This window comes from Thunnus albacares, chromosome 18, assembly GCF_914725855.1.
Source record: "Thunnus albacares chromosome 18, fThuAlb1.1, whole genome shotgun sequence".
Taxonomy (NCBI): domain Eukaryota; kingdom Metazoa; phylum Chordata; class Actinopteri; order Scombriformes; family Scombridae; genus Thunnus; species Thunnus albacares.
In genome coordinates, this window is record NC_058123.1 from 23,197,841 (window position 1) to 23,217,363 (window position 19,523).

At 39.7% G+C, this 19,523-nt stretch overlaps 1 protein-coding gene across 2 annotated transcripts in view; it reads left to right on the forward strand.

Annotated features, from left to right (window-relative positions):
* The first annotated feature begins 1,074 nt into the window (after positions 1-1,074).
* Positions 1,075-19,523, forward strand: part of si:ch211-127i16.2 (probable flavin-containing monoamine oxidase A) — a 52,427-nt gene continuing 33,978 nt past the window's right edge. Inside the window, exons 1-7 of one of the 2 annotated variants that reach the window (XM_044333377.1) lie at positions 1,075-1,435; positions 1,572-1,659; positions 2,952-3,132; positions 4,195-4,309; positions 5,090-5,247; positions 6,477-6,566; positions 14,553-14,637. In XM_044333377.1, coding sequence (XP_044189312.1) covers positions 1,318-1,435; positions 1,572-1,659; positions 2,952-3,132; positions 4,195-4,309; positions 5,090-5,247; positions 6,477-6,566; positions 14,553-14,637 — 835 coding nt within the window. In that variant the 5' untranslated portion in view covers positions 1,075-1,317. The remainder of the gene's footprint in view (positions 1,436-1,571; positions 1,660-2,951; positions 3,133-4,194; positions 4,310-5,089; positions 5,248-6,476; positions 6,567-14,552; positions 14,638-19,523) is intronic. The other variant, XM_044333378.1, reaches the window with a different exon arrangement.

Consider the following 19,523-nt stretch of genomic DNA (forward strand, 5'->3'; position numbering starts at 1 on the left):
ATTTCTGCTCACAGTTGAAGCACTGAGTAAAAAATACAGCATGTGAGATTCATTTGCATGTTATCATTGCAATTACAGGTAGTGCAAGAAGCTAATTACTAGCTACTGAGCTAGCAAGTTCATCGGCTGCAAACTAAAAATAAAACACATAAAAAGAGTTACACCATTCACTTAATCTTGGTTCATAATTACCAACAAACTCATAAAAATATCTGTAACCACTGTGCAACATGAGTTTTTGGTTATAGCCTAAGTAGTTGGACGCCATCTACACCTACATGCCAAGTTTGGCTTCTCTGGCATTTTTATTTTGTGAGCTAGAGCTTTTGTGGAGACAAAAAACAAGAAAATATAAAATCCAAACAAATACATCAGGGAGTTTCACGTTCATGTACAAGTCCTAGACAGATTAAACATACAAGTACTCACTCGTTCCACCAACCCTTGTTGGCATGAATTTTGTGTAACTCTGTTACACAAAATCTTAAAGACATTTTCAAAAAATAAATTAATCAGTTCTTAAGATATGAATCTGAATATCCTTGCCATTTTGTAAACACTTGGGAGAAATTGTACCAACCAAATGAAACTTAAGGTGGCAGTTCTTGTTTCATACCATAGACCACACAATTAGAGAGAATGCTGTGGTGCCCCTGACTAGATTTGTTTTTTGTCCCTTTGACATTTCATTTAACAGTTTTCGTGGCATGTATTGCCCTGGTTTCTGTATGCTTTATATATATGCTTTGTCCAACTGCTGACCACACACACTCTTTTCAAAACATCTTGCTTCTTCCAGACTTGTCTTGGAGCTAAATTTGTTAAACAGACAGTGTCGTCCAATACGGCCTTCAGTTCAAGCAGACTTAAATTCAAAAGTATGTGCACCTGTGACAGCATAATAATTTGAAATATAAAAACACTTAACCCTAAAATTACTACTCATACTGGTGTTAATAACTTAAATACTACTATTATTATATTAACATTCTGAACAATTGCATTCTTTTTTTTAAACACAGTGTTACAAATGCAAAAGACTTTACATCTGATAATGTCTCAGCTGTTCAAAAAATCAAAAGCTTCTTCTGGCTTTTATTGCTGGAATTTACACAACTGATTCTCTGCCAAGTAGGTCACAAGCTCAGTTGTTCCCAGTTCCAAAGTGCACTATTATGAAAGCAGCCCGTGCTTTGCAGATAAGCTAATTGATACACAGAAGAAAAGGGAATACAAGTTGGATTTCTGTTTCTGACTCCACGGTTTACCAACATACGCAAAGTTGGCACAGGAAATCGTAGTCACTTGAGCTTCAGTATGACTGCAGAAATTTGGAATGTTATTATTGTTGGCGCTGGACTATCTGGACTGAGTGCAGCTCATTTGCTCAGAAAAAGGGATCCCAATTTGAGAATACTAATACTGGAAGGAAAAGGTTTGTAAAATTTTATCATGATTGACATCAATTGGTAACCTCAAATGGTGCACCATTTTCTACAGGATTCTTTTAGTTCAGTGATTATGAAAAAGAGGTATTGATCTGACTAAATCATGTATGGTTTGCCATGCAGATCGGGTGGGAGGTCGCACAGTATCCACTGAAATACCAGCAGCCAATGGTGTTGATCGCTGGGACTTTGGAGGGCAGTGGGTAGGCAGGTAATGTTGATCAAAAACTATGGGAATAAAACAGAGAAGGTATCCAAAACAATGCAAGCACAAGTAACATTTCAAGAAGTCACTCCAGTTGAGATCACATCACTATTTATTATTATTCTAAGATTATTCTAATGTATAATTGTCTTACATGATCTTTCTAGTTGACAAGAACAGAAACAGAAGAACAGTTTTCTTACGATTGTGATTTGCTGTTTTGTTTATGATACTGAAAAGCATTTAATTGAAATGCAGCAGAGTTACACTGTTGATGATTCTGGAGAGAGCTGCTATAATTGAAAGTCAGTCAGAGACATTTTACCCTTTTCCATTATGTATAATACTGTAATATGTAATACTGCAGAATACCTTCAAGGAAATCATTAGGTCTTGTAATGTCAGAGCAGGCAGAAAATTTAGACTGCTGCTAGACTTGTGAGCTTTGTCCACATGATCATTGTGAGAAATTCACTTCTTGACGGGTGGCCCAGAGGTGCAGTGGTTAGAACTCTCACCAGAGACAAACTGTTTTTGGGTTCAAACCTGCCAGCGGGATGTGAGCTGGGATTGGCTCCAGCCCCCAGCGACCTTGCAAAGAAAAAGTGATGTAAATGATTTATAGATCACTCACTGACCTCTTTGAGACATGGGCTGGAGATTTTGAGTTTTTAGAATATTAATGTCAGTCATACAAACAATTAAGGTGCCCATTTATCAGAAAATCCTTGAATAAGTAAAATAACTGACAATAAAATAACTTAATTGTAAAAATTTAATTGTAAAACAATAGAATAGGGAAGTATATTGTTCTATATTACTTTTAATTTTTCAGAATGTCACAAGAGGCTCAATCTTCCTTACAGAATTTTAAGGTTCTTGTCTTTGTCAGCCTGTGTAATATATCTATTGAGAAATTTTGGTTACAACACTTCAAATACCTACATATCCAGGAGCTGTCTAGCTAGCAGGCCACAATCCTAACTACATTGTTGGCAAAAGAACAGCTCAAATGAGAAGAGAAAGAGAAACTGTCAAGTGTATTGTTCAAGAGCACGTTAATGAGGGCAGAGTATCTCTAAGGTGCTTCAAGTCCACTTTTTACCAGTATTCAAGGACTTTTCCAGTTGTTTGAGGACTCACTCAAGAGATGTTGTATTTTCCAGCCTACTTTTCTACACTTAGTATAAATGCAGTTATGAGTCTGTATCAGCTGAAAGTATAATGACCCTAAATCCTGAAACACTGTAAATATAAGCACCATAAAGCTCTAAAAAGCAGCCTCCTTTCTCTTTCAGCACCCAAGTGCACATCTTGGAGCTCATAAAGGAGCTGGGCTTGGAGACCTTCCCACAATTCAATACTGGAAAGAAGGTGCACCACATGGGCGGGCCTGGTGCCAAAGTTCGCACCTACAGAACCAGTATCCCTGCTCTGTCCCCAGTGGTGTTAATGGACCTCACCCATCTCTTGTGGAAGGTAAAGCAGTAGACAACATAGCAACACAGCAATATTCTCTACATAGGACTATGTTCAGTCAGAGCAATCCTCTCATCCTTAGAAATGCCAATAACGTAGAGGACAGATATAATTCTTAGAATGCTGAGGAGTGGTTTAATTAATTTATTGTTGACTTTGCATGTGTACCAAGACACAATGACTAACTGATAGATGATAGATGATATACAGTATATACACTCACCAAGCACTTTATTAGAACACCTGTGCAATCTAATGCACTCCAACACAACAGCTCTGCCATAAATTCCACTTTTATGAAGCTTAATCATTTTCAGTTTTTGTTGACATTGTCAGAAAGGTGATAATTCTACTTTATGTTTATTATTGAGGTCGTAGTGGGTGGTCATGGTGTACTGGAGTGCATTATATTGAAAAGTGTTACTAATATTTTGTCCACCCTATTAACAGACATGAGGAGGGCAAAATACCAGGAACACTTTTCAATATAATGCACTCCAGTACACCATGACCACCCACTATGACCTCAATAATAAACATAAAGTAGAATTATCACCTTTCTGACAATGTCAATAAAAACTGAAATAATATAAGCTTCGTAAAAATGGAAATTATGGCAGAGCTGTGGTATTGGATTGCATTAGATGCTCCTAATAAAGTGCTTGGTGAGTGTATGTCAGCAAATATACTGTATTATGAGGCCAGTTTTTGTAATCATTCTTTTTGATCAGCTTTATTGTCCAATATCCTAACCATGCTGGGAATCAAAAAATATATCCCAAATGGATCTGGTAATGGTATTACACATTAATAATGCAGTGTGGCTTTGGATTGATTGGAGAGTAAATGTACCACATGGAAAAGTACCACACAATTCACTGTCCTGGACAAATGGTTAGAGTAGCAGTGGGAAGTAGAAAACATGAGGAAAAACGAAATGGCATAATCATATTTGGCACCTACAACTATTCTTTTGTTGTTATCTGTAACAATTGAATGCTTTTGGTTCAAAGTGGAACCTTATCATGTGTGGGTGTGTTGTGGTGATTGTACTTTGCACAGATTGACAGATTGTGCGCCACAGTATGTGTCCAGGATCCTTCGAGGACTCCCAATGCTGTTGAATTGGACAGCATGACCCTGCACTCATTCATTGAGCAACATGCTTGGACTACAGGTCAGAGTTAAAAGTATTGCCACTCCTATCTTCCTGAAGTGAACATGTTGTGTCCTTCTACAAATTGCAAATTGCAATTGCAAGGACGCTTCAATAGATAAAAATTGAAGTCCACAGTCACGGTCAAGTACATGTAAGAATGTCATGTTAACATTTGCTGATGTGCAAATTGGCAGTAAATGCAAAGCTGAAGCTGATGAAAACATTTGCAGGTATTTAGCCTTCAACCAAAGTTTTGGATAAACTGAAAATTTGACCTGATGATGACACTAGATAAAAAGTCAGGAGGTTATTAGGATTTATCCTCTGAGATTCTTGGATGTCATATTTCATGATAGTCCATCCAATATTTGTGAGGATATTTCAGTGTGGATGGAATGCTGCTATTGTTTTGTTGTTGGTATGTGAAATGTCTAAGTTTTATGCCTTGATTTTATGCCACATAAAATAAAACATTGCAGGACCAGATTTATTGACTGCAGACTAAAAAGTCATCCACATTTGACACAAGACTATTACAGACATTGTTATCATCTATTCAGTTGTCTTTTTCTCTAGTACACCCTGTCTGTGGATTATAGACTGGCTAACAATGGTAGACCTTCATGTGACAGAGCAAACAACAGTTTTTTTCACAATGTACTGTACAGTGGTTTGCTATGTGATGGGATACAACTTTGCAGAATGCTGTCATTGCAGGGAGGAATGATATGAATGAATGGATATTATCACTATATGTGTGAGAGCTATAGTATGTATTCATTTATCCCTTTCTACCAGAACTAAAAGAGGAGATTGGACTGTGTAGCCGGTCTGTCTTTGGCATGGAGCCATCCCAAATGTCCTTCCTTTTCTTCCTCATGTATGCTGCAGCAGCTGGAGGGCTATTGCCTCTGCTGGAGAGTACTCCTGGTACTGCTCAGGAGCTCAAGATTAAGGTACACAGTTCATATCCTTCCCCAGACTGCATATTGTTGATTCAAGTGCTTTTTCAAAACTGGAGACCACAGTAGGTTTCTTTTCTACTTTCATAGAACTTAGCATCCAGCCCCTCAGCACATTCTGTACATCTCATTCAAGCCCTGTCCCATCGAACACATTGCCTTTCATTGCCCTTGAAGTGTCATTGATTGAGACTGTTTAAACGCTTTGAGCTGTGGTCTTGTAATGGGTTTTTCTATTTTTCTATGTGTCCCCTCAGCATGACAGTTCCACTGTTCTATGTTTGTGCTACTGCTTTTGAACCTTTTCTGCCCTCACAGTAGTATAGATAGTATAGTATATAAAAACACCATCAAGATTAAGGGACACTCAAGGCCTTAAAGAAAATGGCAACAAGGTGTTTGTAGTTTAAAATTTTGTCTTAGCATATTTCCTCCACTTTTTTTATCTGCAGCAATTTAGTTATTATTGCTTTCTCGCCATTTCCTGATTTTTGAATTATTATGAGCAGCACTGTGAGCATGACAACACCACAGATGCAGGAAAAGCAGCATCAAATATAATTGGAATAGGCCTGCTTTTTTTACTTGTATATGATGAAAGAGTCAAGAGCCTGTAGTATTTTATCTGTTTTGAATTTTGAATATATGTTCATCTTTTATGTGTACTTGTACTTGTATATACAAGTCAGTACTCATTTAGTTGTGGACTGTACAGTACAGTATCTCTCATTAATACTTTACACTAGAGCTTACATTCAGATCTTATTTTGTTGTGTGTAATTTGTTTAAAAACAAATCTTTTATACCCACTTTTCTAACATACAGTATGATTTCTTCTATTAAAAAAGTCTTTGAATAATTTGCTGTTTTTCTGCATATCGGAAGAAAGTAGCTCCCATTCAAAACTGTTGACAGACAACTCTATGAATTATACAGGAGAAACTGGACATTTTTCCTGGAAAGTGATGTTATTGATGAGATTTTCAAATGTAAATTCTAACTGCCTGAGCACCACAATGTTGGCAGAAGTCTCAGAGGCAGATACATAAAAATCATGGCAAATATAATGAATTATCTGCATGGCTAGCTAGACACCACTGTAAGTTTGTTGTTATGTAATTTGGGTAGAGTGACCCTTTAACTTCAAGCATTCTGCCCATCCAGGGAAGGGTCATCTATGGGTTTTGAACCCACCTTGAACTGTAATATCTGTCTCTCCACAGGGAGGCACCCAACAGCTTTCAGAGTGTCTGGCAGACCGTGTTGGGTGGAAGAATGTCCGGCTGGGTTCTGCTGTGACCGCCATATGGCAGGTAGAGTACAGTAACAGCTCACTCAGGGATTGATGAGGCACGACATGGAGATAACAGCTTCCTCAGTGGGGAAACAGGCCGTCTCCTGTGAAGGCACTGTCTGTTCCGCCTGACTGTCTTCCTTATCCACAGCTGAGAGGCCAAGGAGGTTCCATGCACCCTTAACCCAGTGCTCCTCATCAATATAGTTCATTTCTACTGTTTGTGTATCTATTTATGTAGTTGTTCATTGTGAGAGGATACAATACTACTTTTGATTACTGGATGATAAAACATTAAATGTGATTGTTGGATTAGACTATAGAATACTGGATTGGATTCTGACAGTAAGGAGACTGACATTTGACTCCTTATGCATTTTCTAATATGCTAAAGTACAGCTGAAACAATTAGTCGCTTGATCAATCAGTCAATCGGCAGGAAATTATTGGCAGCATTTTTGATAATACATTTACTGTTTATGTAATTTATCAAGCAAAAATACCTAGAATTAACAGGTTGCAGCCTCTTCAGTATGATGGTTTGTCGCTTTTCTAATACCTTTTCTAGTCTAGCAGTGGCTTTGGGTTTTGGACTTCGGACTTTTGGTGGGAAATGGACTCTGGGGAATTGCGAGGGACATTTCTCAGTATTTTCAGAGACCTTATATACTAAATACTTCATCGATTAATAAATTTAAAGAAAATATAATCGAATAAATCAATATAACAAAATTAAAATAAATTATAAAATAATTGGGGTTTTTGCAGTCCTATAGTTCTCCCAAGTATACTACAGTAATATTAAGAATGACAAAAGGATGGGAATGAAGAAGACATTTAATTTCTATGCCCACTTATAATGTATAAAATCACAGGAGGCTGTAGCTTATCCCAGACAAACACACTCACACTGACATTCACAACTACGAACAATTTATGGCTTGATCCCACCGGGCGTGGCTGCTTCGCGTTCTGGCTGCAATGCAGTTGCCATAGCTGATCGTGGCCACTCTAGTCAATGCTTGTGATCCCACCAGATGTGCCGCAGCGTATTTCAGAAGTGTCTCAGAAGTGGATCTCTGCTCTGCTCTGCTAAACATACATGCCTAGTCTATTTTTGACAGAAGCCAGGTCAAGCTGCACAGAGCAGATTGAGCCGGGCAGAAAGTCAGACATAGAGCATCCAGTCAATTTTCAAACTAAAACACCCTGTGCAGACTCTACTCTGCTATATCACATCACTACACCAACATTACGTCATAACCAGTGGCACCAGGCCAGAAGTCAACTGGTCAGAGGATTTTTGACACCATGGACAATGAGAGGCTCATCGTGGGAGTGGAAAAACACAAGATTTTATATGACGCGTCAGATCCTATTTATAAGGACAACACCGGTTGTCCTGCAATTCAATTGCAGGAGTGTTTGGAGTGGAAGGTGAGTATAGCCCACTAATTAGCTACCACATAAATATGTCATTTTGTCTGACTTAATGAATGCGACTTGTACAGTCAAGTACTTGTAAAGAGCCATTCAATAGTTATCCATCTTGAAAATCCATTTAAAAAACTGTTCAGTAACCTTGCATTTCACAGGAAAGGGCCTGTGAGATGTTATTTGCTATATCAATAAATAGTTACATTTAGTACACTTGTCTTTGTCACTTACCAGCTTTTTACAATCCTTTCCTAGCATGATAACAAAAAGAACAAATCTGAAAAACAAAAGAGATGATATTTACAAATGAATATGTACAGTTTCACTAGCAAGGACCACACCATCAACAATTTCCATTTAAAGAAAAGATTTATTAAAGAAAAAGATTGATGAGTGTTGTTTTTTCGCTTGATGAATGTGTTGCGGGTAGGCTTCATAGGGAGTCCGCTGCAGCAACGATGGATCCCCAATACCTCCAGTTACTTAAGATGAGATTGAGCAAGCATGGCAGCGTGGCTCAAAGTGAATGGTTGAGGTGGTGAATTTGGAGCATCTGAGGAAACCAAAAAAGCAAGCAAGAGCATGGAGTTTGAGCAACATGAAGATTGCCGTATCCGGAGCAGATGGTGTGGATGCAGACTGACAGCAAGTCGGCAGTAAGAGGAAGGCAGCGAGGATTTTTAGCTGGCTCTTGATGTATGAATCCTTCACGGAGTGAAGTTATCTGAGGATGGCTGGAGGCCTGGCCTGGACTTTCAGTTATGAGTTTGGAGAAGAAACTGATGCCACTAAGAAACTTTGATGGCATGTTTTTTAATAGCCATCACGGAATGGGCATAGGTAACGAAACAAGTCAAGGTGATGAGATCAAACGACTGAAAGGTTATGTTATGCTGGTCATGAAAGTAATGGAAACTTTTCCAAGCTGTGCAGTAGGGTGAGAGGGTTGAGGGTGATAGGCTATTGATTATGGAGTTCTGGGAGTAGATGATCAGGGGTATTACGGGCAACGGCAAGGATTTACAAGTTGAATGTCAGTGCTGAATATGGAGGAACTGGAGTAGGGAAGGTAACTGCATGAAGGGCTGAGCTTCTGAACTTCTGAAACTAGAAACAGGTAAGAGAGCCAGAGATGGCGTTGGAGTGACTGGGAACATGAGCTGCAAACTGTCTCATGTGGGTGAGTCAATTGGTCGTCATAAAAGAAAGTGATCCTGTTCCAGTTGGCAAGAAGGTTGAGCCACAGACAGAGTTCGGCACGGCTTGAACTGTCCAATGGAAGAGTGATGGGATAGAAGAAGTGATAGATAGCAAGTGAGAGATCGAGGCTTGCTCTTGGGGAATGACATGTATGGTGAAGGTGGCCTGGGAGAGAGAAGAGATCAGAAGGCTGCTTTGGTTGAGCTTTTCGTCTGGGAGTGAAGCCTCAAATAGATTTGTCTCAAGAGTGATTGAGATTGATTGATTGATGAGGAACTCTACACGCGGGAGAAGGGATGTGAAGGGGCCCTCTGTTTTCTCTGCAGACAATGGAACCCCGAGGTCAGAGAAAACTGAAGTCAAAATGACCAGGCCGGAAGTGGTTGGGGAAATGATGAGGAAATCGTCCAAGAGATGGGTGAGGAACAGAATCGTATGGTTGTTAGACAGGATCCAGCAGAGGGCTTCTGACAGGGTGTCAAAGAGTTTAGGGTTGCTTTTGCAACCGAAAGTGAGCCTAACAGCGAAGTAATATGCACCTCACCAGCAGATGCCGAAAAATTGCCAGAAGTCAGGGTGGATACGGAGAACTTTGAAAGTGCTGGCGATGTCTTTTAAGAGCCGCAACCATTTGCTAGTGAGTTTGATGAGGGCAATGGCATGGTTGATGGTAGCGTAGTGAAGGGAGAAATCTTTGCTCGGAATCAGGCTATTAATGCTGGGGATGGTACTGCCGTGGGGTGCTGAAAGATCGATAATAATAATTCTTTCCAGAGTATTTCCTGGTTGCTATACTGAGGGGCTGATGCAGAGGTTAGAAAAAGGAGGATGAGCAAATGGGCCAATCATGAAGCCTTCTTTAACTTCCTCTGTGAGCAGGCGGTCTACTGACTCTGGTTCATTTATGGCTGACTGTAGATTTTTGCATTCAAAAGAGTTGAATTGTTGTGCGGAAATTCCAGGGTGGAAACCTTCTTTGAATTCATTTACAAGGAACTTAACAAAAGCTGGATCAGGGTGGTTACGAAGTGCTGCTGCTAAAGCAGGGATGTCAATAGGAGGTGATAGATGCTTACCTAGCTTCTGTGAAGTGGGGTTGTGTGGGAATGCAGGGTGGGCGTGGCCACCACCGCAGAAGGAGCAGGACATGGAGGAAGTGGCACTGGGACATGTATCTGGCACTGTTGAAGCTGTTGCATATGGTGTGACATCCTTTGTGCATGATGGGTCTGCCTTTTTTATGTATGCCGTTGGTTATGGGAAAGATGACAGATGGGGCAGATGATGCTGGCTATGGAGGTATGGGTGCTGGTGAGGCCGCTGACGACAAATGAGAGAAAGCTGAAGCTCTTGTTTCGTTTTGATGTAGCTCAGCATGGGTGGGAATGGAGCAGGAAGAGGCTGGGTGAGACGGGGTGCCACATAGGGAGCATGTAAAGGCTGCAGGGGCAGCCAAGATATGACAATAAATTTCTGTGTCAAGTGTGCCCCAGTATGTGGCCTCATTGAAGCTGAAGCCACCGGTGGTTCAGACCAAACAGCATCCTATGAAGATTCTTGAGTAATCTTGCAAATCCAGCTGCAGTGATAGACAGATGGTTCATCCAATCACCTACCAAGTATTTTTTGAAAGTGCTTGCCCTTTTCCAAACAGTTTCCAAGGACGACTTCTCCAGATGGTTTGTTACACAGAACCATCTGGCACATCAGGTTAGCACTGGGGGGTCTTACTACACAGACCTATAATACAGAGAAAAACTTGTTAAATTGTAAATTGTTAGTGGTTTTAAAAAAGTGACGGTGTGAATTTGTTTGAAAATGCCTCTTGACTTTTGCTATTTAGTAAAAATATGTATTTTTCTAAATCTAAATTTTTTTCCATAGAGACTTACTGTTCAAATAGAAATTTGAACAGTAATTTACTATATTTGTTAAAAACTTTGTATATTAAAAGTTTCTTAAGCTTGCGGTCAGTGATTTCTTGTCTATGAAATTTGTAGCTTAACTCAACTCCAACAGCCAGTCTCTGCTTGGGTGCTATGGCAGCTCTGTAATTAGTTGATTGTCTGGTCAGTTCAGGGCCAATGAGGGACAGAAGTTCATCCATCTGCTCTGCACTCATCCGAAAATATTGATGATAGTGTTGGCTGTCCAGCCTCAGCTCAGCCACAAGGACCCCACTGCTGCTGCAGTCTGCCTGACTGACAGCAGAAATTTACTGAAGAAAAAATAGTTTGCATCTCAACTCCAGGGTAAGAAATCAGCAGTGTTTGTATTTATTGATTCGTTGATACAGTTAATAAGTTCAACACATATACAGTGGGATATTTGTGTGATGTAAACAGCTGCCAGCACAGATTATGCTTTACCAAATGCGTCAGAAATAAACTCAGTGTAAAAAATCACAGCGAGTCTATGTGAGACTGTCTCGGATTCAGTGTCGATTGATATATTTAATAATATGGAAGTGTATCTGTTCTGTGAGAAAACAATTTCTATGTGAATTGGCCACAACCTCTCTGTCTCCAGTTCACCAGCCCTTCCCCACCATTCAACAGGTGCTGGACACAGGAGACTGTCATGTCCTGGCACAGACCACTGCTCTGATGACTTCCCCCTGTACTGTGTATGAGCACGAACGCCCCCTGCTGATTGGCTGGAATAATGTTGTGTGGCTCGCTCCAAGCCATCTTGTTTGTTTTCCATTTACAGACCCAGGGCTGTGTATGAACACTTTTTTTTCAGTGCACACACAGAATGGAAAGCTAATGGATTGTGAGGAGATATTCACTGAATTTGGCAAAAAGTGTATTGAACAATCTTTCTCCAGAAACATTGACTCGACCTTTAAAACAGAAAAAAAAGAAACCATTTAACTACGTAGCTTACTTGCCCATGGTAGAAGCACAGAAATCAAGGAAAAATTAACAAAATCTGAGCAACTCAATAAAATCAGGCATGCAAAATGCTCCACTTCTGAAACACTCCCAGTGGGGTATGAAGCCATGTAGAGGACAGAACAAAACTGCATCGCAGACACAACGTCATAAAGCCGTGCCAGGTGGAAAAGATGGGTAACGGTCAATTCACATAGAAGCCGTTTTTAGAAGCATTTCTGACGGCCGTCACTGGTGTCTCTCATGGAACAGATATGTTTTCATTTTATTAAATATATCAATCCACACTTAATAAGAGACACACGTGAGCGATGCGTGTCTCACAGAGACACCCTGCGTTCTTTTACGCTCCAAGTCTATTTCTGTCACATTTAGTGAAGTGTCATCTGGACAGACAGCTGTTTAAATCACACAGATATCCTGCTCTATATGTGTTTTGAACTTATTAACGGTATCTACATTGACTGATCAAGGCTCCCAGTCCCCTCACTGGCTAAGGTGGGTGGGGAAATAAAATCAATGAACTGTTGATTTCTTCCTGAGGAGCTGACATTAAAACTATTTTGGTTCAGTAAATTTCAGCTGTCAGTCAGCCTGGTGAAGGCAGGTTAGCCGCTGGTCAGGAGCTGCTGCTGACAGGTGGCCGGTTCTGTGGACAGAGATGCTGAACACAGGTCAGAGCCAGTGTGGATTGAATGGATAGAACGTGCTTACATGTTGCTCATGTCGTGCTTCCTATGTGGATTCCCAGTAACGGCCAAAATTCACCAGGCACAGATGCAATGCGTCATCTCATGCGGTTTTTTACCTGCTACAAAGACTCGGCATGTGGTTGCGTGCCAGCCATTGAGTTTTGCCAAGTGATAATGCAGTTGGTTATATAGGGTTTGGAAGCATAGGCTAAACTGAATTAATTAACTAGATTGTTTAAACTACAGGATAATGGATACACATCGATTTGATTGATTTATTTTAATGTACGATATAAAAAACCCCCACAAGGTTGCAATGCTGCGTCTCATTGACTCTGGTACTATAAGGTATTTATTTTAATCATTTTAAAGAGATTGTACTTGTTTTTTACACATTTCAATGTAGTTTTACCTGTTGGAGGGCTGCATAGCTGCGTGTGGAGAAAAAGAAAACAGACCAACTGTGTAAAAATAGAGATCAGCCGCGATGCCTCCGCAGGTGCACGCAGCTTCCATGGTCAGTGTAGAGGCTTCAGTTGATTATAATGGACGTGCTCTGCTGCAGCCATGCTGCAGAAGACATGTTGCACTACGTCTGTGCCTGGTGTATTTTGGCCGTAAGATGCACCAGAGCACTCAGATAAAACTCACACAGGTACTGGGAGAACATGAAAACTTCACACAGAGAGGCCCAAAGCGCCAGGTTGGCTTCTAGCTGTAAGGCAATAGTGCTGCCTAAACACTAACCATAATATGTAAAATCATTATCAAAATATAAATAAACATAAGTGCTTTTTAAGATGCTTATATTCGGATTGCTTGAGACTTTGGTGGTTCAGGGAGATATGAACTCCTAAGTACAGACAGGCTTGTTAATGCCTTTTAAGTCAAAAGAAAATGTTTTCAATAATCCTACAGTTATTAGGGAGCCAGTACAGAGTGCTAAATATATAGTAAATTTAATTCCTAATTTTCAGCATCCAAAAATATCTAGTTGTCTCAGAACATTGCACAGTAATGTTCTGTGGTGGGAGAGTTTTAATTATCACCAGAGGCTTAAGTTTAGTGGAAATACATGTGATAACAAAAGAGCAAGCACACGGGAGCTCTGCAACTGTAAGGGCAAGACTGTCTGCAGCGAGTCAAAATCAGTGATATACAGTAGAGCATCTTACCATCACATAATCTTTTAACCGCCTTTTAAAGTTTATTTTGCCTTGTCATTTGCCTAATATCTCCTTCTCTTTTCAGATTGTCACAACTGACATCCATAAAAATGCAAATCACAATGTCATAGAAATAAATCATTTTAGTTTATAAAACCTCATTTATAAATGATCTCTCAAGAAATTATTATTCCTTGAACACTGCAGCATGTCTGGATATGTATGACAATTAATGATGCTTGTCATGGACTGATTCTTTCAAAGACCAAGGTTTCTGTATAGACAACAAAACAGGTCTGCATAGCCTTAATTGAATGCAGAAATGCAAATTTGGCTAAAAACGCTATAATAGCCAGTATTATTTAAAATATGCACAGACCATTATTAACATATTAAAAGATGGAGTCAGCTACTGGAAAGTAATAATGACTCCAGTTAAGTTAATTAAATACAGTTTGGTCATTCTGTATTTGAAATAAATTGTACCCAAAAATCATCCAGCAAAATGCACTTTTAAACAGCTCAACCATACCAAACACGATGTACTGTACCAACAAATCTGTGCAACTTGCTTATTAAATAAAGCTGTATTTCTGTTTATATGTTTCAACAGGATGATGAGTGGGCCAGGGTGAAGACCACAACCGACACTTTCTTGTGCAGAGCTGTGATTGTCACCTGCCCCCCTCATTTGGCAGGTCAGTATCACTCTCACTGTTGCAGAAGGCAAATATCCTCTTCTCTCACCACGTCTGTCAGATGTGGCAAACTGTGCATCCATGCAGATAAATCTTTGATTTTCCTAAATCTGTTTGGCTTTGGGGTGTGGTAGTAACTTTGGCTGAAGTAAAGTCTGTCTAAGGTTGGGCCCTAGGCTGAAGAATTTCCTGGATTGGATTTTGAACCAGAGCAAGAGTTAAGGCCAAAACTTTAACTGGGGGCTAATGTGAGATTCGTTATGGTCGGAAGTGGGAAGTTGAAAGTGGCAAACACGTCATTACCGACCTCCCTGTAATCGAGCTACCAAGGAGAGAAAAATATGGACCCCTGAAGTATTGTGTTTTTTTTGGCTGATCACACGAACCAGAAAGTTTTAATTGAACAAACTAACATAGCATTTAAAAACAAGCCATGTTGAAAATCAAACTTCCAAGTCTTTTTAATTAACAGCATACATTACTGCAAACATAATATATCTTCTCTTGACTGTGTGGCCAGCCATGTGCATTTGACATCATGTTGTGAAAGGGAGTTTAAGAAAACATGTCCAACTCTTGAGTAGAATCTTTTTTTTTTCCTGGTCAGAAAAAAAGAAATCCTGCATTCCAACTTCTAATGAACTTCAGGGCAAAACATCGTTGACCTTGGATTTGGGATTGGCTGGTGCTTTTCACATGTAGGTCACATACTGTACTAAGACTTGAGTCCGTGCTGGTTGATGGTGAAACTGGAGTCAGGGCTGGTTTTTGCCAGGTTTGGAAGATGCTGAAGCTGAATCTGGAGCTTGGGCTTACTCTGGGTCTGTGCCTGCTTGTATTAAGCTGGCAACAGATCTGTCACTCAAAGCCTCATACTCAGAGCTATGGACCATGGCCAGGATTCTTAATGAGACAGGTTTGAGAGCAGTGTTGAATTATGCAGCATGGATTGCTCTGGCTTGGATGCCACAGTGCCACGCTTTGGCCTTAAATCAGTGTGGGGAGGTTGACAGGGACTCTCAAAAGCCAAAGTCAGGTCAGTGATTGAGATTTCACCTCTCCCAAAAGGAGTTGGGGATAAATTAAAGAGAGGATTGCTGCTTGAAGTCATCTGTGTGACATTTTTCGTTTTAATTATCGGATAGTGGGTAAATCTAAGCAGCTTCTCAGTTTGTGGGGGAGTGAATGAGAGAGCGTAACACAGATAGTGGGAATATTGATAATGACTCAAGATAATTCCAAGCCTCTCTTGGACAGTAGAGTTGTAAAGCATTTACAGTATTAATAGCCACTCACATTTGGCTTTTCACTTACAGATGCTTGTTTCTGACATTCCTAATTAATTCTCAAGTCACTTGCTTTTGAGTGAATTAATGGATAAATTAATGAACGAAGTAATAAATGAATACTCTCTGGGTCCAGGAGGTGCTTGGCATCCAAAGACACCTACAGCTGCATTCATGAACACAAACGCAAATGCTGGATATGAGCTGTGTGTCCCCTAATATATCACGTTTGGCCTGTTCTTGGCTCCTGGATTTATCTCCCCATTCATCCATCCATCTTTTATAATGAGTTCCGTCAGTTTTTTTTTTCATCCTTTTTTGTTACCACTTCTCTCACTCACCTCAATGATTTATGAACTGTTTGTTTTCACTGCAAATAAGATTGCTATGCATGAAAAGGACTTGGAAATGAGAATTTTGGGATGTGTGACTTGACTTTTATGTTATGGGTTGACTTTTGAAAGTGTGGTTGAAGTATGTGCATGTTTTAATTGGTAAATAGGTTTTCATGTATATTCATTCTAAGACTGCATAACAAAAACAATTCTAATTAAGCTTTCACAGCATGCAGTTGGAGTATAATGCAATTAGATGTACAGTCTAACATTCAGCTACAGTTACAGAGACAGCTCTGCAGTTACTAAATTAGCATTTTGTTTCAATGTTTTTTCTGTCTCACTTTATCATGTAGGGAGTCTCTGGCAGAGCAGGCTAACTGGCTGTGTGTGTCCATGTGGGCATGTGGGCATGTGTGTGGGTCCTTATTGTTGAGTGGGTGAACCTAAAGTTCTTGACTTGCGAAAACTGTACCTCACTAAAGGGGGATAGAATATGATTGCACCTGAACTTGACAGGCAGCGGAGCAACACTATATCTGATGTTGTCATCTATCATCTTATGTTTACACTAGTAGAAAACAGGTGAGCACTACATTAGCATCAGTTTGCTAACTGACACTGTGGGAGCCAGGATTCTAGGCCAGTGCTAGCTGCTGTGCTGTGAATGAAACTAATGGAGCTTAATTTAGAGATTAGACATGAAGTGGGAGCTGAGATGATTGTGAAGATAACTAACACAATGTGATTTTTATCTTGCTGAGTTTAAACTGTGGAAATGAATTTATCTATCTCTCCTGATGAGCAATATTGTGAGTGTTGATGAGCAGACGAAAATAGTAAATGTGGTTTTGCAAAGTTTTGTTCACCAATGGAAAATATTAAACTCCCAAAAGGACATACTGTGGTCAATTCTCTCTTCTAAAGGTCTTGTCATTTCTGTGTAGAGCATGATGATGATGGGGCCTCAATTTAAGCTGAGATATACTCTATAGTTTATTGTCCAATCTAAATCTTTTAAGATCAACATATAACAAACCTTTTTTGCCATGGATCCTTTAATGTGGGTATCAAGACATTTCATAACATTAAAATTTGTGTTCTCTGGTGGACAGGGTGACACTATTTCTAAATTATCTAAAACATATTTTCGGCATTTATGCACTGCAACCTCTGGCCAACATATGAACTGATCTAATGTATCTCTGATAGGCCAAAATTGGTTCTACTCATTAAGAGAGTTAAAACACTTAAAAACTTGATTTAAAATCGTAATAATTTCTCTGTATTATTGAAGATGTGTCTAAATTTGTGTCAATTAAAACAGAAGTTTGAAACTAAATCCCTACCACAAATGAAAAGACACTCTAAAGCTCATCTGCTTCATTGGGACTGTGTGGTTTGGTTTGATCAGATTTGGCTGGCGGTGGTGTCTGTCTGGCAGCATAAGCCAACAAGACATCAAATTAAACACATAACACAACTCTTCTACAATATACCATGCTTTATTCCCTGAGTATTTCTCCTGTACTGACATTATGTAGCAATGTTTGGGGTATAAAGCATGGTGTATCAGAGAAGTGTTATGAAATTAGTTCTCATTTTGATGGACTCACAGTGGTCTGCACCTGTGTGTGTTTTCAGTGTCTGAGATGGTAGAATAAGCAAACAACCCAGCAACTGTGAGATTTTTTGTCTAATTCCAATATTGCTAAACTCTGATTAGTGTACAAATGTTTGATGTCACCTTTTTCCAACACAGCCCTGCCTACTTCAAACTAGTGAGAAGAGAACAGAAAAAACACGAACACAGAAATCTCTCATTTGAAATAACCAGTGCTTTTTTAACTTTAGAAGATAATATTTGGTTCATGAAGGATCCCATCACTTTTAATAAGATGCTGATTAAGAGCCTTTAAGGCTCTTTAAATGAATAATCAAAATTAAATGCATCTTCTGTTTGTAGTCCAACAGCTATACTTAGTTGGGTATTTATTCAAAGAAGATTAAAGGACACCCATAATAAACCACAGCTAAATTAACTTCTAAACTAATGAGGGCAATTTTAGCCAAAAGGGTCATTCTCCCTGCGTCTATTTTTGTCAAGGCCAACAGCAGACACTTATAAGTAATGCCAGAACTACAGTGTGTGTATGGAAAGATGGGGGGGAGGGGTTCTGCTGCTACTGCTGAGGCTTCAATTTCAATAAGTATCAAGGGGCTGCCTATGTAATTCAATAAAAGATCTGTGATGTAAGGTGCCCATAGATACAGGACTCCATCTTTAACATTTGGATTAAGTGGTTGCTGAATAGTGCTGCCTATCTCTGATGGCTTTATAGATTTATGACAGTGAGGGCTGCTATTTTTTTAATGGCATCCATCTGTCGTTATTGCCTCATTTTTTTGGAATTGGCCCTCCATGGATACCTAATGGTATCAAGGGTTCTTAACTTACTTTGTTTTCATCAAAACATTGACTCATTGGAGTCAAAGAACATTAAGTCTAATGGGAGGGCTTTTTCTCTTTTCACATGGACAACACACCTAGCAAGACATCTTCTTCTCCACAAAAGATTGTTATGTCATATTGGCTTTTCAGGATGAAAGAGATGACCCAATTTCATAGCTTGCACAGGCACAGTCATGAACTTTAGTTCGCCCTAGCTTTAGCTATTTTTGTAGCTTCTTTGCGCTCTTTATAAATTGTCATTTGGAAACTGCATCATCGTCCCTTGATGTTATATCTTGATTTGAGTGGCTTTTCATGTTTCACTTTCCTCATCCCTCTGACAGTCAAAGACACTGAAAGTGCCAGTGCGCTATGTTATAAGTTCAGAGTGAGAAAGTAATGGAAATTTGGAAGCCCTTTGCTGAAGGCTACCAAAGATGTGACTCACAGTTTAGTGACAGAGGATATTGAGAAAGCAAGGTCAACATTATCCATGAGTTGTGCATTCACGAAAATGAATTGAGAGCGGATCAAATGCCACAAGATTTTAAAAGGAGAAAGTGAGTTTTAGACAGACAGAAAGAGGATGAACAGGATGAAAGGAACCTATTCACGGAGCCATAAGATGCTCTTGAACTTGCAGCTGTTTTCCAAAGATGACAGATTGATGCAAAATGCAGTCTGATGAGCTGTCAAATGAGAGCTCTTCAGATAATGGAACGGATGAGGATTGTGACAGCATCCTTTAGAGGAAACCTGCTGTACTCCTCCACCTCTGGCCCAAGACCTGCACCTTTCATCCTCTGGTCAAAC